Source organism: Manis pentadactyla, chromosome 11 (genome assembly GCF_030020395.1).
Source record: "Manis pentadactyla isolate mManPen7 chromosome 11, mManPen7.hap1, whole genome shotgun sequence".
Lineage (NCBI taxonomy): Eukaryota > Metazoa > Chordata > Mammalia > Pholidota > Manidae > Manis > Manis pentadactyla.
In genome coordinates this window covers 82,651,917-82,675,510 of record NC_080029.1, presented here as the reverse complement: position 1 = coordinate 82,675,510, position 23,594 = coordinate 82,651,917, and the positions used below count along the sequence as shown (strand labels likewise).

At 37.2% G+C, this 23,594-nt stretch overlaps 1 protein-coding gene across 7 annotated transcripts in view; it reads right to left on the bottom strand.

Moving 5' to 3' along the window:
• Positions 1-23,594, bottom strand: part of SLC12A6 (solute carrier family 12 member 6) — a 105,055-nt gene that overhangs the window by 4,626 nt on the left and 76,835 nt on the right. For 5 of the 7 annotated variants that reach the window (XM_036887551.2, XM_036887553.2, XM_036887552.2 and 2 more), the window contains 20 exons: positions 21,469-21,563; positions 20,327-20,458; positions 19,142-19,288; positions 17,698-17,752; positions 17,076-17,206; positions 16,148-16,389; positions 13,686-13,900; positions 12,788-12,946; positions 12,507-12,605; positions 12,177-12,234; positions 9,280-9,454; positions 8,868-8,986; positions 7,570-7,668; positions 5,188-5,307; positions 4,356-4,460; positions 3,792-3,960; positions 2,288-2,483; positions 1,628-1,797; positions 809-940; positions 148-255 (listed from right to left, as the gene is read on the bottom strand). In XM_036887551.2, coding sequence (XP_036743446.2) covers positions 148-255; positions 809-940; positions 1,628-1,797; positions 2,288-2,483; positions 3,792-3,960; positions 4,356-4,460; positions 5,188-5,307; positions 7,570-7,668; positions 8,868-8,986; positions 9,280-9,454; positions 12,177-12,234; positions 12,507-12,605; positions 12,788-12,946; positions 13,686-13,900; positions 16,148-16,389; positions 17,076-17,206; positions 17,698-17,752; positions 19,142-19,288; positions 20,327-20,458; positions 21,469-21,563 — 2,726 coding nt within the window. Of the gene's footprint in view, positions 1-147; positions 256-808; positions 941-1,627; positions 1,798-2,287; positions 2,484-3,791; positions 3,961-4,355; positions 4,461-5,187; positions 5,308-7,569; positions 7,669-8,867; positions 8,987-9,279; positions 9,455-12,176; positions 12,235-12,506; positions 12,606-12,787; positions 12,947-13,685; positions 13,901-16,147; positions 16,390-17,075; positions 17,207-17,697; positions 17,753-19,141; positions 19,289-20,326; positions 20,459-21,419; positions 21,564-21,738; positions 21,812-23,594 lie in introns of all 7 variants that reach the window. The other 2 variants (XM_036887557.2, XM_036887556.2) reach the window with 2 other exon arrangements.

The following is a 23,594-nucleotide window of genomic DNA, read 5'->3' as shown; positions in this document are numbered from 1 at the left end:
TTATTTTGAAACACCAATGTAGTTATAGTGAGATGATGGACAAAGTGAGAAGGAAAGAAACTGTCATTCTATGAGAACAACTAGGTATCACCCCTTTCAGAGACGGACTTCATTGGGTCAGATTAGATGGATACAACATGGTCTCACCTCTCTATCCCGTTCTGTTTTGGACAGTCGCATGTGCCGGAGCATCTGGGACCTCTGCTCCATCATCAGGGTGCGCTCGTAGGTGTAAGCTGATATGTCACTGTCATGCTGCCACAGGTATCACGCAGTAAGCATAAGGGACAATGAAAGAGGAATCACACATTTTCCTTTCCACTCACTAAATTAAGCCACAGAAAGTATCACAGTATCAACCTAAGGTTCAGTCCTATTTTATCAATGAGCTACATAAATACAAACTGTGGATTGTACATAGATCAAATCCAAAGCCCTGAGAACCTTTTCCATAATCTCACCACATATGTGTTCCCTTGAAACACAAAGTCTAGTCTTCTAATTTTTTAATATTGTCATGTTATCTCAAAAAAAGGTGGAACTTTAACATTAATATATGAATTAAAAATTAATAAAACTACATTAGACAAGAATCTGACAGAAATATAAAGGCTATGTAACAATGAAGCAAAAATAAAAACAGCACCAAATATATATTACATACACACTGTACTTATCTAGGTCAGTTAGGTAAGGGATTAATCTACATTTGCAGCTGAAGAGTTTCTCAAACCAGAAAAGGTTCTAGGAAGACTGGGCGTGGGATGGGGAAGGGTGGTCTTTTTGATCCCAAACTCTGCTTTCTCACCATTTCCACCACTTCCACCTCTGCCTCAATGCGCAGGTGATACAGGAAAGTGGCCAGGTCCTTCTTCATCTGAATACTGTTGTCTTCTAGCTGGGCTACTGTGAAGATCCGTATGCTGCATTTTCGCCACACCTGTGACAGTACCATACAGACATGGAAAATTAGATGCAAGAAGGCAAAAAAAAAAAAAAAAAGTTTTTTTCTAAAAGACAAGGCATTTTTGCCTGGAACAACCTTGCTATATTATTAGGGTATCTGTTCTTAAATTCCTTACTTTCTGCCTTATTGTACTAAGACAAAAGCTTGACTAAGGAACACATTAAATACAGTTTTAAGGAGTTCTTAATTTCATGACAAAAAAAACCCTGGCAAAACAGAAAACATGGCCTGTGATACATTAAGAGGCTGCTTTATTTAGAAGGCATATTGATGACAAGGTGCAGACCATGGTATTTAAAAATTTTTATTTACCTTTCAATTTATTAGTCTTACCAAAGGATGAGCATGTGTATATGTAAGACACACACACACATCCTTAGGTTTCCAGTATTTGAGAGAGCTTTTTTTTTTAAAGGATGTGTTCACTTGTTATGTTTTTTCCAAGGGCTCATATGGAACTTTATTAATTTGCTGAATTTCACTTGTAGATAGGTATCAACTACAAAAAAACCTTTTCTTATAAAGTTGAAACTGGTATTATGGGATAGCCAAGAATAATTCTCAACTCTTCTGACTCTAAGATTCAACACTACAGAAACAAAGAGGTAGTGAACCAGGATAAGCTAAGGGAGAGACTTTTTAAAAAGGTGTCTACAGTACCTTGTGCTGTTTGAGTAGGAACGGCAATAGCATGAGCATCCCCCCATCATGCACAATCCACCACACATCAATGTTGCCCTCAGAAAATTGCTCCACATTGCTGGGAAAGAAGGACACGTTTTTAGCCACTAACAGGGCCAGATGGGCAGCAGTTGTCACTCGAACTGTGCCTAAGGAGAAAACAGAATCAGGATAAGCAGAGAAGAATCCTTAGGCTTGCTGTGTTTCCTCTCATATTAGGAAAGCAGGAAACTGCTCTTTTACGTTTCCTTGTTTACATGGGAGGTGATACCTCATCAAGTACAAAAGCCATTGAGAAAAGTAGGACTAGCTAGCACAGTTAGATTGAGAAGGGGGCTTTGGGAGATTTTGATGCTGAAGGACAATACTTGCAATTCCTGTGAGAATGTCAGTGTGGGAGATAACAATGAAAATAAGGCAATCTCAGAGATCATTCCTAACACAAGACTTAACTGAGAGAAACAATTCATGGACATAATAAAGTTGGAGGGGATGAGCAGAATCAGGGCTCTGCTACTAGTCAAATCCCTAGCCTTTGTAAGACTGTGCTTCAGCAATGGCTAGGGATTTGGATTAGAGTAACAGGGATTTAACTGTGCCCTGTTTGGGCCCTCAGGTTGTATAAAAAATATTTTGTACCAATAAAAGTCTTCCAAGCTCGAGCATCTTCACTCTGGCGCCAGCCATTAGGCCATCCCATCACTACTGTGTTGTGCTTCATGCCCCCAAGGCCACACGACTGGATGAGATGGGAAATGCCCTCTTTGAGCTTGGTGGCCACCACCAGCTGGCAGAATCCTTTCACCTTCTCTGCCTCCATTAGGTGTTTTATGGTCTGAAAGAGAGACAGAACCTCAACACTGAATTGCTTCATCCTGGACCTTTTAACCTACTCCTCCTTCTCCACAGTACATCCCCCTCCTCTTTCTAAACTGTGTAAGACCACACCTCCTACAGAAAAGTACAAAAGTTAAAATTATCCCAGCGAAATTTCATTATCCTTTGCCTTTTTCACTCTCTAAGTGCTTATTAATAGCTGGCTGTCTACATGCAGTTCCTCTGCCTTTTCCTCTTGGGCTTTTCTTTGTAACAAGCAAAGTGAGAACAGGGATCTTCATAAAGGGAATATTGAATATTCTTTCTTAATTGGCCAGGATGAGTGTGAACATGCTCTCCTTCCTCAGTCCCAGTCAAGCTCTGACTCATCTTACTAGAAATTTGATCTGATGATTCAGTTTTATTTTAGAATTTTCTCAGGTATTTTTTGTTTGTTTCTCCTATTTCTGTATCCTTTTTGATATTTTAATCATGATCATTTGTGACACTAATATTTACTTTTCTCTTCTTTTATTCATTTAAGCCAATTTGGAGATAATATTTTATTTCCTGTTACTCTACTGTCCTGGTAGGAAGAGAAAGGGAATAATGGTGTGGAAAATGGATATGATCTTCCCAAAGGCACAGTCTAAGTCAGTGGTTGGCTAGGATAATAAGCAGGGTCTCTTGATTTCCAGTCCTATACTTTTATTTTCCTGGATTTATGTTTCTTCAGCACATTAGTTTTCAGGGTTTCAAAGCATTCCAAAATGAAATCCAGTAACATTTTTGAAATGTAATTGAAAGTTACTCCAAACAACAGGGTTAGTTTCATCATGTATAGTTAAGTATTAGAGTGGAAACTACTTTTCCTTCAGAGATAAACTGTAATATTCAATACGAAGCTAATCAGAAGCAGCAAAGGAATCTTGCTCATGATACCATGTGTAGATTAGTAAAGAGGAAGAAAGTGCTCATTGCTCCTTATCACAAGATTGAGAGGAACCACCTCCACAGTTCAAGGGGAAGATTTATTTTCATGACTTCTCTCAGGGTCAAGTCAGTGTTCGGAGCCTATTTGAAAATAGTGCTTAGCCTCAATAATCTTACAGTTTAGTAATGCTTTTTAAATGGGAAGAGAGAATAAATTACTATCTTTTAGTTCATCTTATTATTTGGGAGAATATGACTGTTCAAAAGTCAGCACTAAGAAGGGAAGCTCCCAGATCATTCATGAAAGGGATTCACTTAAAAACCTGAGCTCTTATTACTTAACATTAAAAACCACAAGCTAAACTTCACTGAGCCCACAAGTCCTGACTCTTACCTGCTCAGCGGCTAAAGCTTCCCCATAGTTCTCCAGGAAGTTCCCCACGATGACAGAGCCCACAATAGTGAGACCCTTTCCTGCTTTAAGCTGTGAAGCAAAGGTGAGGAGGCGAGGATGCTTGACGTGTAAGTCTTCATCTAGTTTCAGCAATACAAGCAACTGAGGCCTGCAAAGAGGTTGGTGGAGGTAGAGATAGGTTGGAGGGGAGAAAAACTCTCGGTCTGGGGAACAGAATGAAAATTCTACCCTTTAATTCAGGAAATCTGTACAAAACATGTAATTTGCCAGAGGAAGAGATAAGAAATGACAGGATAAGGGTATAGTGTTATTTAAAATTATCCCTGTATTATCTCAAATTGATCACTCTTCAAGGAAGGGTAACAATGATAAGACATCTAGATCACATAACACATGAAGAAAAGGGAATAAAGGGTGAAGAATTTGGAAACATTCAAAACAGGTGCATTACAGCAATTTCTAAGCCACATGATGTCCTTATCCTGTAATCAATGAAGCACACATTTCTGTATGTTAAGCACTAAGCTCTGTTGATTTCTTTACCTCCAGTTTTTAGTGTGTGGCGGTCCTTCCTCCAGCCGAAGCAAAGCAAACCGGGCTGCACTGAGAGACAGCCCACGGATACCATCACCCCATTCTTTCTCAGCTCTGGGAAAAAAAGGACAGAATAAAACTATAGCAAGTAACAACTTCAAAAAATAAAGTTTATTTTCTCTGTACACAAGGAAGAAGATTAAAACCTGTATTAATTGTTTATATAATGCTCTTTACTAACATAATGAACCAACTGCAAGCAAACCAACACTATCCTTCATCACCAGACTGCACTGCACAGCCAGAAAAGGCTGGAAGGGTCATTAGTCCTTCTATGTAAATATCCAAAAGCAATAATATATAATAGCAATTTGGATTAGGAAATTACTGTAGATCCAAAGTTTAAGTTATTTTGAAAATATTGGGGAGAGAGCAAAACTCAATGTAACCTTTGAATCATAGTGTCATTTATTTTTATTTTTTAAGGTTGTTAGTGAAGTCTTAGTTGTTACAAAGTTACCCAGGATTAATTTCTTTTTCATTTCTGAGACAATCCCTTGACTTAAGAGATCAGCAAAAATATTTATATTTGTGTTATACTTTGTTCGGTACTCATTGTTATTATTTTTCTCATTAATCCACTAATACTTCCTTAACAGGTTCCCCTTGTGATCAAAAACTTGTGTCTGTAAGATGGCGAAGAGAATGAAGGATACAACGTTCAGTGATGGATGAGTGAAGTTATCTGGACCCTTAACACAATTTTCATTGGGCTGGTTCTAACCAAACTAGTCAGTTTTGTTACTTTTAGCAGTGATCATGGTCAAATCCACAGACTCACCCTTGGTACTCGATGTACTTGTAGATCATACCAGCTATTACCATAGCTACAATGGCATAGTACCAGGAAGAAATGAACATCAGAGCCAGACAGATACTCATTCCCATGAAAGACAGGGCCCTAGAAAATTAAAAAGAAAAACTCAAACAACAAAGTGTTTTCTAAGCAGCAAAATAGAAACCTCTGCTAGAGGTTCACTCTTAAGCTGGTAAAGGATTATTTAAAAACATTTTTTTCAATATATTTCAGACTGGATTTTAAGATGCAATACAAATGAACTACTAGAAAAATTATATGTCTGGATGCTATGACAATGTCTAATTGCTATAGAAGTTTTACAAACACTTCTTCTCAGCTTTTATAGTTCTCTTATCATGGACTGTCAATGGTCAGCAGTTCTGCACCGAGACCCAAACCATCCTTTGTGCTGATGTTTCCCATTGCTGGAAAAACACATAAAAGAGTAGAATAGCAGAAAAGTTATCTATAATTATATGAACAATTAATACCTACAAGGATGTAGCATATAGTCAGATTATTAACTCTATGATCTTTAAAAATAAAAGTGTCTCATGTAATATTGCTAAAAACTTCATAACATTTATTAGCATAACTGCAGATCCACTTAAAAAATTTCATAAAAGAGACTTGGCAGAGAAATAAATTAGATAACTACATTAACTCAAGTTCTTCTGTGTACAGAAAGAACTTTTCAGCTCTACGGCAAATTTCAAAGAATGAATAGGAGCGTTGTTAATTGAGAGAAAATTAGGTTCTAATAAAAATAGAGGGTAAAGAGGAAGGAAAAAAAAACAAAAGCAAATAGTAACATAAAAATCCACATCGCTAGTCATCAGAGAAATGCAAATTAAAACCACAATGAAATATCACCTCATATCAGTAAGGATCGCCACCATCCAAAAGACAAACAACAACAAATGTTGGCGAGGTTGTGGAGAAAGGGGAACCCTCCTACACTGCTGGTGGGAATGTAAACTAGTTCAACCATTGTGGAAAGCAGTATGGAGGTTCCTCAAAATGCTTAAAATAGAAATACCATTTGACCCAGGAATTCCACTTCTAGGAATTTACCCTAAGAATGCAGCAGCCCAGTTTGAAAAAGACAGATGCACCCCTATGTTTATCGCTGCACTATTTACAATAGCCAAGAAATGGAAGCAACCTAAGGGTCTATCAGTAGACGAATGGATAAAGAAGATGTGGTACATATACACAATGGAATATTATTCAGCCATAAGCAGAAAACACATCCTATCATTTGCAGCAACATGGATGGAGCTAGAGGGTATATGCTCCACAAAATAAGCCAGGCAGAGAAAGACAAGTATCAAATGCCTCGTAAACATAATGTTCTTCATGTAATTTTAGATTTATGATAATAAAATTAAAAAAAAAACCTGTAGCAAACATTAAAAAAAAAAATCAACAAATGAATCTTAAAAAAAAAAAGTTCACAATGAACTTTTAACTTTAAGTTAAGGCTAGAAAGAGGATTAGTAGTGTTAAGATCAGCTAAAGATCTAATTTTTGCCACATGGAAGTCACATCATTGCCCACCACTGGTAAGTGAAGCCAGAAAAGGTCAAGGAGGAAGTCACCAAACTTCCTCCTTGCTACAAAGAAATGTAGCAAAAGGTACATACAGGACATATTAAAGAATGTTAACCAATGACAGAAAGGAATGGGAAAGAGATGGATGGTGGCTAAAACCGTGATGGCTCCTTTAGGACTGAGGAGATTGAACAGAGCAGCAGCAGCTGTAGCTTTACTATGTACCAGACACTTTAGATTATCTCAAAAAAAACCCTATGAGATACATAGTATCATTAGTCCTATTTAACAAATGAATAAAATGAAATTTTATATGGTTATATGCTTTGCTGAAAGTCACAAAGCTATGAAATAGTAGAGATGACATTTGAACTTAGGTCATCTAACTCCATAGCTCATACTCCCCTAACTACTAAATGAAATGGTCATAAGGAAGAGGGATTGAGAATGAAAACTGATGAGAATACAAGAATAAAGACAGAAGGGGTTGAAGTCCAGTGCTTAGTTAAGAGAGAAATGGGAAAACATGCAAAGGGTAGGTTGTTTTAACCTGAAGAATGTAGCAGACTGGAAATACTTATTTCATAGTTTTGATATTTATTCTCAAGAAGATGTTTCAAATTATTCTAAAGCAATGTATGAGAAAACGTGGTACGCAGTGGAAATTCAGGTAAGTATTGGAAGGTCAAACAGTATAGAATGGTTGGCCAAGAAAAATATTGTATTGAGAACCCAGAATCTCTTAGTTTTCTTGTTCAATGATGTGTTCTTTCCAAATGTGGGGAAGAAGAAGAAAAAAAGCAGAGTTACCAGTGGTAGTAGCGGAACCGGGGTCTCCAGTTGGGTGTTCGAAGTAATGTTTGTAAGGCACATGCCAAGTTCACAAAGAGGTAACACATGAGGAAAAACCTGGCAGAACACAAAAAAGCAAAAGGAATGAGTATTACTGCAAGATGATTCTTCGAGGGTTGTTAGCCTTTGCTCTAGCCCGCCAGCCTTTGATTAAGACTAGGGAGTAGGGAGACCTCTCCACTAACTTGCTCTTCCTCCTTGGTTCTCGCTCACTGGGAGACAAACCACTCTTCATCAAGTTGTTGTTGGGATTATCCCAGTTTCATCTTTGTTACTCATCCTTGTTACAAATTCACTTATCAAGTCCTATGGATTCTACCTATTTACAAGTCTCTGATCTTTTTTCTTCCTTTCCATCTCTGCTATCACCTTAGTTTAGGCTCTCATTTCTTCCTTGCTGGCTTAGTCAAATAAGCTTCCAATTGGCATTCCCAGCTCAATTTTAGCCTCCTTTTAACCTATCTTTTATACTGAATTGGTCATTCTAAAACATAAATATGATCATTTTGCTCTCAATGGATTGCCCACTGCTTCCAGGTACAAGTTCCAGGTCCTTTGTGATCTGGCTCTACCTACTTTCCTGCTCTGCTGCTCTCTGACATACACCCTCCACTCTATCAAAGCTAAACTATTTTCAGCTTTCTGGATGTGTTGCATTATTTCATTCCTCAATTCCTTTACACACATTCCCTCACTGGAACATCTTTCATCCTTGAGTTGTTTAGAAAATAACAAGCCCTCCTTCAAGATGTAAGTGTCACTTCCTCCAGAAAACATTTCTTGAGTCTCAGTTCACTTGGATGCCTCACTTGAGAGTTCTTACAGCACTCGGTGCTCACTTTACCACAGTACTATCACACTAACAAGGATCACTGCTTTCCTGATCTACTATTAGTTCCTTAAGACTGTGTCTTATTCATCTTTGTATTCCTAGAATACTGCCCAGTTCCAGGTTGGTAGTAAGTCATCAGTAAGTCACAGCTAAATGAATAAAAGCAAACAGGGGTATTAAAAGCTACAACCAGCTGGTAATGAATTAGAAATGAAAGGAAACTGAAGTTATATAAGTAGGAAGAAACCATGACAATCCATAAAAGTCAGGCTTACATAACCTTCTCAGGGATGTTTATTATTTAGGTGAACTTACATCTGTACCTGGCTCACTCTCTTGTTATCACTGTTATATGCCCGATGGAAACCAATGAGTATTATGTATCATATAAACGAGAATAAGTGAAGAGAATAACTGGACTTACATTGAAAGAATTGGGGCCACAAGATCCAGGGATGCAATAAGGATTCCCAGCTCTGCAATGGCAGCAGTTAGAAGTAAAGCCCAGGTAGGTTCCCCATTTGCTTTGCTGTGACCAAAAACCTGTGGAAAGAAGAGAAATATCAGACAAAGCAGTAAGGGGAGTATCTGAGTCAATGCTCCCTGACTGCTCTAGGTTAGTTTCAGATACTTGAAAGATAATAGTGTTACAACTGTGATATCTTAAATACCTTTAGCGCACTCCATATAACTTATAGTAGGTGTTTACAGGGTCTTGTACTAAAAACTCACTTGTCTTCACACTATATGATCTAGTAACTCCTAAGCCTAGGAAAACCACACTGTTTTTCATAAACCTGAGAAAAAAGGAAGGGAGCATAGGAAAGGTCACTTACCCTCAGAAAGGGTATGATGTTATCCTTGGCTATAGCTTGTAGTAGCCTAGGTGCACCCGTGAGACTCTGAAGTCCAGCCCCACAGGTGGAGAAGAAGGAGCCAATAACAATCACCCATGGGGATGGCCAAGATAAAGTACCCACCACAAGATTACCTTTCACAGCATCCCCAAATCTGGGAGAGAAGAGAAGGGAAATTAAATCTGAAAATAACTAGACTGAAAATAACTTTAGACTGAAAGACTAGAGAGACAGTCACCCAATTTTTCTATTCATAATTTTTAGAGAATCAAAATTGAGATAGGTATGAATACTAAGAAACATAAAGTTAGGTAGAATTATCAAAAGTCACTATTAACCTTTAAGAGAAAGTAACGTGTAGAGCCAAAAAATAAGTTAAGCTTCAACTGCTGCTTTCCCTGTAAATTATAGAAGTATCTGCTCTTCATAGAAAAACTGGAAATAAAATGCAAAACTCAGGGAAGAAATCCATAATTGTAACATAACTGCTAATATTTAGCATACCTTGCATAGTTTTTAAAAACATAGATGAGTTCACACTGCACCTACAATTCTGTACTCTTTTTAAACTGATAAGCATCCTCCTATGTCATGAAAAACTCTAAAAAATTTTAGTGGTTTCAATAATAGTACATTATCCATTCCTCTAGTACTAATTTTCTACTATAAAAAATACTATCACTAATCTCTTTATGTACATATTGACATTCATACTTCATATTTTTCTCCTTATGGTACTTTAATCAGAGGCATTAACTGCAAAAAAAAAAAAAAATCAGTGGTTTTAAATATTTCAAAATTACTTCCGAACTGCTTTCCAGAAAGGTTATACTAAATTTGATTCCCACTGGAGGCATATGAAGGTTCAAGTCTTACAGCACATACCTATTTCACATCAATCATGGGCATTAAAAATTTTTAAGTCATTGCTAATTTAATGGGGGCATCTCATTGCTTATTTATGGTTTTAACAGTTTTTTATTAACTATCCCATACAAACAGTAATGTGCAAAAAAATAAATGTACATTTCAATGAATTTTCCCAAAGCAAACATCCATGTACCTACCATCCAATCAAGAAACAGAACATTGGCAGCACCCAAAAGCCTCTCTTATGGCCACTCCCAATCACTACCCCTTTCTTCCTCCCCACTATGCTGACTTTTAATACTATGTAGTTTTACCTGTTTCTAAACTTGATAATAAATGAAACAGTATATATGTTCTGTGTTTCAACAATGTGAAATTCATTGTACTTTGGGGGGTATATAGCTGTGGTTCATTTATTTTCATTGTTGTGTGGTTTTCCATTGCATGAAAAACATTCTATTACTGATGGACATTTGAATATTCCCATGTTCTGACTAATAATAATAATAATACAGCTGTGAGAATTTTTGTGGCTGATTCTTCATGTATATGTGCATGTGCCTCTGCTGGATACTGGATATACCCAGCAGGGGAGCTGCCAGGTCATAAGGTATGTGTATATTCAACTTGAGGAGATAACGACCAAGTTTCCTAAAGCAGTATTCCAATTTACACTTTTGATAATTTTTATATTACCAAATATAATTTACTAAAATTCTTTAAATTTGTAAGTCTTAAGTTACAACAGTATAGTAATAATAAACTATGCTACTTATTTTTGTCAACTATATTTGTATAGCATTTATTAAGGTTTGTCCTTAAAGAACTCTGGTGGCTGCAATCTATATGGTCAGTGCAATAATGTACTATGTTCAATATTGTAGCTGAACAAAGGGAGGAGTGTTCTCTCTCTTGGTAAGCATGAGAGAGCTTCACAGGATAGAGGATACTTAGTCTATTCTTAGAGGATGAACATCTCTGCCAGGTAAGAGTAACCCATTCTAAGCAGAAGAAACCATACAAACCAATGTGTAGATGGATGGAGATCTGAAACAACAGGGCATATTTAACTTTAAATCATGGCTGGAGCAGAGGGAATCTATGAGGGAATGGCAAGTGATGAGACTAGAACAGGGAGACTGCACCAGATCAAAGTAATGGGTTTTCGGGGGCTTTGGAAGGCTCTGAAGGAGGAAGGTTTGCAATAAAATTTTGTGTTTTACAAAAATCATTCTGGTAGCAGCACTGAAGAAAGATTAAAAGGTGCTAACACTGAAAGGGAAATTATTACAGTCATTTAGGAAAAGTTCCTGAAGGGATGGAGATAAAGAACAGTGGAAAAAATGAGATATATTAAGGTGAAAGGTGGAATTTACAGGGCTTTAGAAACAACTGCATAAGGGAATTGATGGAGAAAGTCTAGGGTGACACCTAAGTTTCTGTTTTGAGAAAGGTGTGGATGGTGAAGCTATTAACTCCCCAAGATGGAGAAAACAGAAAGTGATGTAGCAGGTTTGGGGGAAAGATTTTTCTAGGTATCTCTTGCAAAAATTTATTTTATACTCATAGGTAAGAGGAAAGGAAAAACACGGAGCAGCCTTCCCAAAGAAATGAAGAAACTAAGTTTCAACCTTTTATTAAAATGCCAAAGAGATATGTACTTATGTCTCATAGAGGAGATACCAGAGATACTTGAAAGTTTTTTTTTTTTTTAACTTGTTCTCCTTTACTTTTGATCTTAGTTTTCCAACTCAGCTCTTAATGTACAAGGAGGTTATTATGAGAGTGCTTTTTCTGAAGTGCTCTATTCATGGCATCTCACATATTTATAACCATTATGCTGGCCCTTATTACTCGCCTTTTTGGCAACTACATTCATATGTTTTCTAATTGTTTGTCACGATATATCTCAGGTTGGGTTTTGAGTATAACTGTCTTGAGGCTATGTGGAATGATCAGACAAAAGAAGACAGACATGACTGTTACAAAGGAAATCAACTACTCACTTGTCTCTGAGAACAACACCTTCAATACATGCTCCAAAAAGGATAACATTGCTTAAATCTACCATACAGAGAGTCAAGGAAACTGACATTCACCTTCTAAGATGAGACAGAAAGTAAACACAGGATATTTCTTCATTCAGTAAAATGACTTGCTAAATTCACTAATCTTATAAGTTCTTTCTTAAATTTTAGAGATGAGGTAGGTATATTATCTGCTGAGAAGTGAGGTGATATAAAGTGAGTATCTTTATTACCAGGGAAGAATACTTATTGCCATGTTCTATAGATGTTCCTATGACTAGACTCAGATGGGATCCATGAAAAGGATACAGACAAAGGAGGTGGTCAGGATGGCAAGGATGGTGCCAATAGGAATAGACTTTTGGGCATCTTTCAGATCTCCGGATCTGTTTGATCCAGCCATGATACCTTTAGAGAAGGAAAAGAGAACAAGTTAACCTCTTGAGTTATTGAACATTTCGGTATTCATACTGATACTGATAAAGATTAGAGGTAGATCTGGGAACCCTGAGAATATAATTCTCTCTCCTGAGAAAAGTCACTCCCTTCATCTGATGGCTTCTTAAACAGACAACAGCACTTCTACTTACCTGTGACAGAGGGAAAGAAGATTCCCACCAGAAGAGTGAAAGAAGTGGTGATGTCAACAAGGACATACTCATGGTTTAAGCTGCCTAAGACATCGTAAGATTTGGCTGAGGGCTTTTCAATGATCTCTCCCTTTGGTAGATAATTACTCCAAAGATTCTCTGCAGTGGGGAAAAAAAGTATTTAAGGAGAAGCAGTATGGAAAGAAGAAAATTTCCTACTCAAACAACACTCTAAATCAGATTCCTCGTTTATATAGTTTTTAAAGGTATGTTTGCTTCTACATGAGCACATATACATGCACATACATACTGCACAATAAGGCACACATAAATAAAAGTCCAGTGCCCTTATCTGGTTCAAATGTGATTTGATAGTATGCTTTGGCACCTACAAATGCAGTTAAATTTACTAATGTAAATTATCAATGCTATTTCTAACACACTTGTGTAATTCTTGCTTATTTGCAAGGAAATTTGTGGACCAAACATTTAAGATACAAATTACTTAAGAGTTTCAGAAATTTAGCTGAGTTAGGAAAACATCCAAGTGGATGTGGTGATATTAAAATACTTTCAGTCTAGTAGTCACTGTGGAGAAAACACTGGCAATTTTATAGTAACACACAGAATATTTTACTGTCTTATCCTAGGCTAAAAAGTTATTTGCTTAGCTCTGTTCTCAAAAGAAGGTAAGTTTTAGCAGACAATGCTGCAACAGAGTCTTGAAAAAGGATAAATTCACTAAAAGAATAACAGAAAGATGTTGAATTTAGAGCTATGTGCTGAACTTGAGGAAGAGTGACCCCATGGCAGTGAGTCTTGGACAATCAAAGAGTTTAAAATGCAAAGCCTGCTTTCCTTAGAGATTAAAAACTTGTCCAAAAACGTCCTAACTTACCTGTAATGACACCACTAGCCAATCCAGGAATGCCCTGAATTGAAGTGACATTATTGTGAACAAAGTATTCATCACAAGTGGCATTGAAAAACTGACTTGAGTTACAGAAGAAGCTCCATAACTTTGATGGTACTGTCATGTTGTTCATTTCCTTGGTCTTTGAGCAAATATCAATATGTCTTGATGACAGGGTGCGGTTACCCAGCATGCAGACCCTAAGTGAAAACAAACAGGGAGAAAGATGAAGGGGGAAAAACATTTAAAAAAAGGTAACAGGTTAGAAATAGGTTAGAAAAGGGAAAAAAATCTCATCTCTAAGAGCTTCTACTGTCTTGGAAGGGAAAGGAATTAATATTGATTATCTCTGTAAATTTTGACTCACATTGTTCACCAGTTTAATCCTTATAGCAATCTTGCAAAATACATTTTAGTATTCCTAGATTGTGGATGGAGAAACTTAAGTTTAGGGAGATAAAGCAGTCTGCCTGAGGCCATACAGGTGGGTAGGCGGTAGTTATAGAAATCAAAGAACTGCCTGAAAACACTATACCAACTCATCTTCCAAAATGTCTAATTATTAACCAATTGTTAGGTCTAAAAGAATCTTGGAGTCTTTTTGTTCTTCTTACAAAAAAAAAAAAAAAAATCCTCCCCCCACCGCCTTTTTTGGCCTAGAAAAGCCTTATGTTCATAACAACCCCCTTGAAAGTGTTATGCTAAAGATCAAACCTTCTGGCTACTGTTTCAAGGAAGACAGCTTGGCTAGAATTAAAAAGCACATCTTTCTCTGGCCTAACAGAAAACTGTTTTTGAACTTACGCCTAGGCCCAGTGGGAGTGAGGGTATTTAAGGATAATACAAACATTAACTGCTGATTTATTTTTTTTCTTTAACACAGAGATATAAATAAGAACAAAGGAATAATACATCCACAGTTAAAATACCTCTCAGGAGGAACAAAGTGTTTTTTAAAATCTGCAAAACAATACATACATAATAAACCATGCACCCATTACTCAGTTTCAACAACTCTCAACATTTCCTAGTTTTGTTTTGTGCATTCCACTAGGTTTTTTTTGTTTTGCTGGAACATTTTTTAAAATAATTTTTTTATTAAGATATTATTGATATACACTCTTATGAAGGTTTCACATGAAAAACAATGTGGTTACTACATTCACCCATATTATCGAGTCCCCCGACACATACCCCACTGCAGTCACTGTCCATCAATGCAGTAAGATGCCACAGAGTCACTATTTGTCTTCTCTGTGCTACACTGTCTTCCCCATGATCCCCCCACACCATGTGTACTAATAATACCTCTCGATCCCCTTCTCCTTCCCTTCCCACCTGCCCTCCCCCGATGATGGAACATTTTGAACAAAATACCATGCATCATGACCTTTTATCCAGCAAAAATATGGGAGAAGCATCAAAGGAGAACTCCAGGCAAAAATGGAATTTCCCAAGTTAAAAATAGCCAGAATGTAGCCTTCAGTACTCTTATGACTCTAAAATGGATCTCCAGCTAGTTTGCAGCCCCTAAGAGAGCAGACTAAGAATTTATGATGGACTCTATTGCTGACAGTGTAGCAGTAGTAGAGCACAGTAGAATACTGGATTAGGAGCCAGGAAATCAGAGGGTTTGTGTTTTTGCTCTGCCATTAATTAACTTTGAGGAAGTCATTTAATCTCTATGGACCTGTTTCCTCATCTTGACAAGTCTGCTTTTCTGTAATCATCAGGCTAAATCAACACAGGACTGACGAGTCTGATTCCTGGATGATCAAGATGACTTGTCAAAGACGATCTCTATGACAAGCTTGCCAATGACCCTCAGTGCTGGCTAGTGCTGATGCCACCACATGGAAAACAGGTTAGTCCGTGACTCACTTAATCTGTACAGATCCAATACTACTTCAAAAATAAACTTTAAGGGATCTGCACTAATGGTATGTAATATAAACCATATAGAGAGAGATATGCAAATGATGTGACATTTATTTCCCTTTATTTAATGATTAGAAAGTCCATTATGGTACTAACAGCAGAATAAAAACCTTAATTACAAATATTTAGGTAGGGATTTACATTTCTTTGACTCTAGATTTTTCATTGATAAAAGGAATCCAACATTTAAATACTTTTAAAGGTTGCTGCAACAACTATACTGTTTGTAAAGCCCTTCATTAATAGTTCAAGTATGCACAATCATTATCAGGGGATTTTGAAAAAAAACTAGTCTCTATATCCAAATGATGGTAACATCTGTCAGTCAGTGCTTGGGCACAAGGAAGGGGACAAACATGATAGAGTTTGCTGGGAGGCTTCCTGCCTAGACACTAACTGGGCTTATTCAAGAGGGAAATCTCAGAGAGACTGAAATTCAACTGGAAATGATCCCATCCCTGGATACTGTCGCCCAATAATGATGGCTAGTCAGAGAGACTGGCACGTACGGGAAGTGTGGAGGGGCAAAAGAAGACTTGATGGCTCCTGCATAGATGGCGAAGATGGACACAATGACACAGGCCAGGAAAAGTGAGGCAAACTTGTTTACATAGCGCACACCGATGAACACCACCAACACCATGAGGACCAAGAAGGCTGAGCCGTAGACTCGCATGTTGTTCAGCATGGCTGCTGATTCCTTGAGCACATCATCGCTATGGAAGATGGCGGCTCGGGGGACAATATACACCTGTTAAGCAAAAGGAGTAGGAAATGAGGTCATTTCAAATAATCAAAAACAACAGCTGCTGTAGTTTGCATTTGTTTTCACAAAGGAAAGCAAAGCTGGTACAGAAAATGACTGGAGACTTAGCCTAATTCCTATTTGGACTCAGAATGACTACAGAATGGGATACTATTGATTTTTTTTTTTTAAGTCTACATTGCTGTTCTGAATACTTACATTTCCAAATGGAAAAAAACAAGGAATATATTAATAATTTACTTGAAGGGTGATATAAAATGATTATAATGAGTATCTTGAGTCCTATTTCTGTTATCATTAAATAGTAAAAAATATGTCCCTGTGAATAAGTAAAAGAATGAAGGACATTTTATTTCACTGGGACAAGGATATCAAAAAAGACAAACTTTATTTTGTTTTTTATCCCCATTGGCACATTTCTTGCATCTGCGACTGACTTTTTGTTTGAGGTAGGGTGGTAGTGATCAGGTGGAGGGGAAACAGTAGAGAGAGAGGCAAAGAACACCCTCAACCTTTCTGACTCATATTCAGTACAGGAGGTGAGTAACAGGCTAGCAGTCAATGACTTGACTGATTCCTATAGCTGATCTCTCAAGAGATGTGATATCCAACAACAATAAATCCAAATCTGTTCTTTCTACACTGTAGACCACAATTAAGCCATTACTCACCAGAAATATTTCAATGGCTCCAAGGATATACATGGCTGCTGCAAATGTGGTACCAAGATAAAAGCAGAGGCCAACAGCCCCACCAAACTCTGGGCCCAGTGCCCGGGAAATCATAAAGTATGAACCCCCAGCTAAAAGACAAAATGGAAGGTGAACAGGAGAAAGAAGGTACATTAGTAAGAGGATGGTAAACAAGGCATAAGTAAAAAAGATAAATGTTTCAGGTTTTTGAAAATCCTGAATGTGATAAAAAGTAGATTTGCTAGTGGGAAGTGAAAGATGAAACCTTTCTGGTAGATACACTGCACACCTAATCCTGCACATGAAGCAACCCAATTTTTCAGTATTAGAAAAATATCAGATAATATTTACTATAGGCATGAGATAGCCCAGTAACAGATATTGTAACTAAAAGAAGCTAAGAGTACAACAGAAATTAAGGATTCTAGCTTAGAACATAAAGAGATTTTTAAAGAAGGTATTCTAAAGTCAAATATTGTTAGTGTCTATGGCCAACAAACTCAATAGTATTCTATTGGTTGGAAGTTTGCACCTTTGGCTTTATAGCATAAACATACAGTAATAATTGACAATTCCTAAAATCCAATCTTAGCCTGCTGACCTGGCACCACTCCATTCGTGGCAATGGCACTCATGGAAATAGCAGTCAACAGTGTCTGTAAAGGAAGGGAAAGGGGAAGAGTGTTACTGTATAAAGATGACATTTCTGTACTACTTTTCCATCTGTGGATCTCAGAGCACTTACCAAATATTTAAGTGTACCTACCCTCACGGAGGCAGTTGCCTGTCATATAAAGGTACAGAAATGTGATGATGTGGTTCAACTCATTAGTCACACTACTGTTATCTGGAGCACTCTGATAAAATGCCCCTACATTGTCATCGGTAGGTTGGGCGCTGTTAAGAACCACTGATCTTGCCCTGTCTCCTACTTAAACAACTTGGAAAGCACATACAGATTGGCAACTGACTAAAGACTAGCTACAAGAAAAAGAACATTATTTAATAAGAAGGGGAACCACTGAAAACTTCTGAGCTCCTAAGAACTGTATTTAAAAACACTGCCTGGTAGCAACAGAGTACAGAATGGACTGCAGATGGGGAGTAGATGGAGGCATAGTGACTCATTAGTAGGCTATTACAGTAACTCAGTTACAGGTCAGGACTGTAGTGATATGAGTGGGAATACAAAGGAAGGGGTGAGTGTGAAAAATTTCAGGGGGAGACTTGATAGGCCTTGGTAGCTGACTCGATGTGGGTGGACAATCGAGTCACCAAATATGGCCCTGAAATGTCAAGACTAAGAAACTGGAAAAAAAAAAAGGTGGTACCATTAAATTTAAGTTATTAATGATACAGATGATGTCTACATACCCAGCTTTGTATAGTACTCAGCTAAGCACAATGCACAGGAAGAGTATAATGGTGGTAGTAATAAAGGAAGTCAGTAGACAGCTGAATAATAATAAAATTTGTTATAACAACTTATGAACTTATAAAAAAATTGATAGGTGTGGCTGTGATACATAGAAAGAGGAATTTAAATTACGGGAAAGCCAGAATGGTCTCAGTGTAGTAGAGAGAAGACCTGGGAAGAACACCTGAATTTCTGTGGAAGCGATAAGGGGTCATATTTCAAAACGAAAGAAATCCCCTCAACCCCCAAAACAATCAGCTTTGTTTCTCAATACTACACTGGAATAGTACATCACATTTTCTAACATATCTTCTGTCACAAGTTTGGTGCTATCAAGCTCAAAGGGTTTATATTCTGAATCCTCTGAAGTCAGGGACTCTATCTTCTACTTCCTGTAGAAGTCTTCCTTTGTAATTTCTAGTACACATTATCACAGATGAAGGCAGTGCAAAACTGACAGTAAATAACTGAAAAATCCATTGGATTTTAGTATCAGAATAATCTCTTCTGCTGAGATCATGTGTCTTTCCCTAGTACTCCTTGTTTTATTCCCAAAGAGGTCAAGTGCATATACTCTTGAGCTCTTGCAATGTTCCAGGTGATCTCCAGAAGCCAATTCAGAACTTACACAGCAGCAGCAGATAAGGACAATTGCAAAGGCCTGAAGAACTCCAGCTGTGCCTACTACCCATGTAAGGCGTAGAAACAGGATCACTCCAAAAATATTTTGTAGACATGGGAGATAGACACCCATGAAGGTACCCATCTGGGGAGTCTGGAAAGAAAGATGTTGCAAAAGAATAAATTTATATAGTCCCATAAGGATAAGATGCTCTTATCCTTACCATTTTACTTTTATATAAAAACTTGCTCCCTAACTACCATATTAATCATAAAGGAGAGATAAGTTTAGGCGGTACCTTGAAAGAGGTACATATAAAATCTGCATCTTACAAATGTCTATCACCATACCTTATATTATTCTGAGAGCTATACGGTTTTACTTTACATAGGTCGCTTAATGTTTTTATTGTAGGGTTTTGACCACAAGCTTTTAAGTGCACCCCCAACTTAAAAAAATTTTCTGTTCATTAGAGTTATTAGCTTTCTTTTTTCATTTAAAAACAGAATAATGATTTGATGACATTCCTTCAGAATTTGGCATAAATCCTTCCTAGTAGTTAATAAATATAGTTGGTAAAATGAAGACCTGAGTGTTGTCTTTCTCCTGAACAACCTGGAAGCTAACTTGTAATATTGTTCAATATTTCCATTTTGAGAAAAACTGTTTTTTGGTCTTTGAAAAACCCAACAACTTCACAACAGAAAGATGGCGCCAGCAGATGGGTGTGGACACTCTTTGAAGTGCTATTTCCTCTCCCCTGTACGCTCTTCTCCCAGCTTTTACACAGCTCACTTCCTCACATTAGTTAAGTCTCTGCTCAAATACCAACCTGTCAGAAGGCTTTCCCTGACCAACCTCCCTAACAGAACCCTCACCCACTAGACTTCCCAGCTCTCTTGCTGGTCAGTCCCAATCTCTTTACTCTGCTTATATATTTTTTTGAACATTTATCAGCTGTTAATATGCTATAAATTTTGACATAGAAGACAGATTAAGGACTGTCTCCCCACACTAGAATTGATACTGCATGACAACAGGACATTGTATGTTCTGCCTGTGCTCTGACCCGTGTGCCTGGCATATATCAAGCATTCAGTAGTCATTGAGCACAGAGTAGTGCTCTGTATATCTCCTCCTTTCTTACATATGGGGCTCTTTTTAATTAACCTCGTTATTCTAAGGCCTCACCTTGGTGGGCTTCTTTTTCCCTTCAGTGATGTTCTCTGCCTCTTCATGTTCCTTCGCTCCTTGTGTCAGATTAGTATAATTGGCCATGCGGTTGAGGAGGGAAGACACCTTTGGTCTGGTGTCCATTTCTTCCTAAAAAACCAGAAGTATGGAAGAAATGAGTGATAAAGAACACTAGAAATAAGCATCAGAATGAACCCCCTACCAGAAAACTGCAAAGTAAATGAGAAAATATTTCACAGGTAAATACTTATGAAAACTTATCAATGAGACTATTCTTCCCCCACATTTAAATATCCCTTAATCAGGACTACATGAATCCTTATAAAATTCTTAAATAAAAAGACGATTCTAATAGCTTAATTTTACATAAAAACAAAATCACACTGTCTCCTACAGACAGTTGTAATCTTGCAAAGAACAATGAAAGTATGGTCTTTACCCACAGGACACCCTTTGTCAGGCTACTAACATTTATTTAGAGCACCAAGCACAGACAGGTAAATGAAGAACTTTTCTAACTGAGCTTTTCTCATCTCAGACCTTTTCTTTAAGGAAGATGAGAAAACATTATTTAAAAAATAGGTACGCTGAGAAAAGTGGCACTCGCATCATTGTCCAAAGCCAGACAAAGGCAGTGCAGGACTAAACGAGGCTCATTTGAACAATCCAGCTGCAGAGCCTATCAGAGTCCATTCTGTCCTAGTCAGATAAGGCATGTATGTTCTCTTTAGCAGCTTGCTTCCTACATGATTTTTGGTTTGTAGTTCCAAGGTAAATGACAGTCTTCCCACAGATTTCAAAAATGCGCTATTTTATACTTAGATAATTTCAAGGTAAACCTTTAAATCCTAGGTGAATTAGAATCCTAGCTCAATTAGACAGCAAGGTTTTTATATGCCTGCAATGCCAACATTCCTCTTCCTCATTTCATAGACATTTGATTTAGTGGTCAAGTGTTAATTAGTAGCGATTAGATCATAGAGATTGACTCAACAATGACACGTTATAATAAGTATTGTATTCTAACTGTTAGTCATGAAATTATCCAATCTATACTGTTTTAAAACCAAATGGGGTAGAAGACAGGTACCTTGAAATCTGTTCCTCAAATCTCTGCCCTGTTCTCTCCCAAATATTACCTCAAAGAGTGCCAGGTTTTTATCAAAATATTCATCTCCTTCTTCATAGTTGGAATTATTGAGATAAGCATTTCGAGCTTTCTTATGCCCATCATCTGGAGAAAAAAAAGTGAAATTACTCAGTTTCGCACTGGTACTGAGGCAGCATCAACACCAAATGACTGTTGCCTTACCACACTTTGATCAGAGAGTGGCCAAAACTGTCAGCACTGCTTGGAGAACAGCTCCCTTTGAGCTGAAGCAAAAAGAATCTCTAAGAAATAAACATACCCTTTTTTCAACAATAGGAAGACCTCTTGAAATATTTTTCTCTTAGGATTCCAGCCTATAGAGTCACCCAAACCTAGGATGGAAAAATGGAATACTTATTAAGGAACCACTCAATGTGCAATACTGTGCTAGGCATGGGTGACTTTACACAATGTTGTAAAAGCTCTCTGCCTCCAGTGCCGACCAATCTTTTATAAGTGACATTAGGTCATTTAATCAAGAATTATTTTTACATAAATCCTGCCATATATATATGGGGTGTATATATACACCCCACAAGAATCTGGTGAATCAACTATAAAGAATGAAAAAGAAACTGGGCAACCTAAGAAGAATTTGTATTGAGTATTTTCCTTTCTGGTCCTTTTTTTTGTGTTACAGTTATTACAATCATCTGGTAGGAGAGAGAAAATAGAAATTGTGCAGATGTCATTAAGAAGTAAGATTTTAAATACTGAAGACATAGATATCAATATTAAAATTTTTTAAAATTTATAGCCCTATAAATTGTTATAGCCCTAACAGTCATTTGGCCCTATAAATTTATTAATAGTCCTTATAAGTTATAAATATATAAGATGACCTTGGGAAAGAGCCAACAAGCTATCAAAATAACTGGGTCATGTCAAAGGACATAACAACCAACCTGAAGGGGTTCCCACTGGCTAAAAATGGTATAATATGAGCTCTAAAAATAAATAATGTTATGAACTGAAAAGCAAACACATGAAACATCCGAAATGTTATTTTATAAAACTAGTCAACCTTTGCAGAGTTGTTAAGAAAACAACATGTAACTGAAAAATAAGAAATGGAAGAATCAAGCAATTATCCTGTCTTTCCTGAACCAACTGTATTTCAGAGTAAACAAACAGTTAAGAAAATTTCTTGATTATAGAAACATTCTAGCTAATAAATGCAGATGGAATAATAAGAAAAAAATCACCACTTTTCAACCCTAATGAAAGAATGGATCTAGGCAATGACCCTCAATGGTTGCTAAAACAATCAGGTGAAAGGCAGAGGCCTAACTTCGTGATGGATGGATGGATCAGGGTAATCTGGAACCCATTGATTAATCTTCGTTATCACCAAAGTGGGAAAACATAACTTCCTAATGTAATACAATGTAAAAATACTGTGCAACCCATGAGGTATTCTTAACAAAAGAATGGAAGTTGAATCTAACCAAGCCTCTACATCTAACTGCCAGTTCACAGAAAACAGAGGAGGGATATATTACACATCTTCACTAAGATGCTGCAATCATGTTTAGAATGTGGGAAATTCTACATGACAGAATCTGATTTCTTCAACAAATAAATGGCATAATCTAAAAAAGGCAAACTTTTATAAATTAAGAGACTTAATATGACATACCAAACAACTGCAAGGTGTGAAACTTGTTAGAATCCTGACTCAAATGTAAAAACACATTTTTGGTTTTTCATTTTCCTTTTTATTGAGACTCAAAAAAACTGAGGTATATACAAAATGCACAAATCTGTGTACAGTCTGATTTCTAACATGTATATAAACTCATTTAACCATCATCCAGATCAAGATATCAAACATTCTAATTTTTTCCTCCACCCATTTCACCCACCCTCTTCTACCCCACATGACAACCCCTAGTCTGTTTAGACATTTTTTTTGCAATTTTTAAAATTAAGGTATCGCTGATACACAATCTTACGAAGGTTTCACATGAGCAACACTGTGGTTACTACATTCACCCTTATTATCAAGTCCCCGCTATATATCCCATTACAGTCACTGTCCATCAGCATACTAAGATGCTATACTTGTCTTTTCTGTGCCATACTGCCTTCCCCATGACCCCCCTACATTATGTG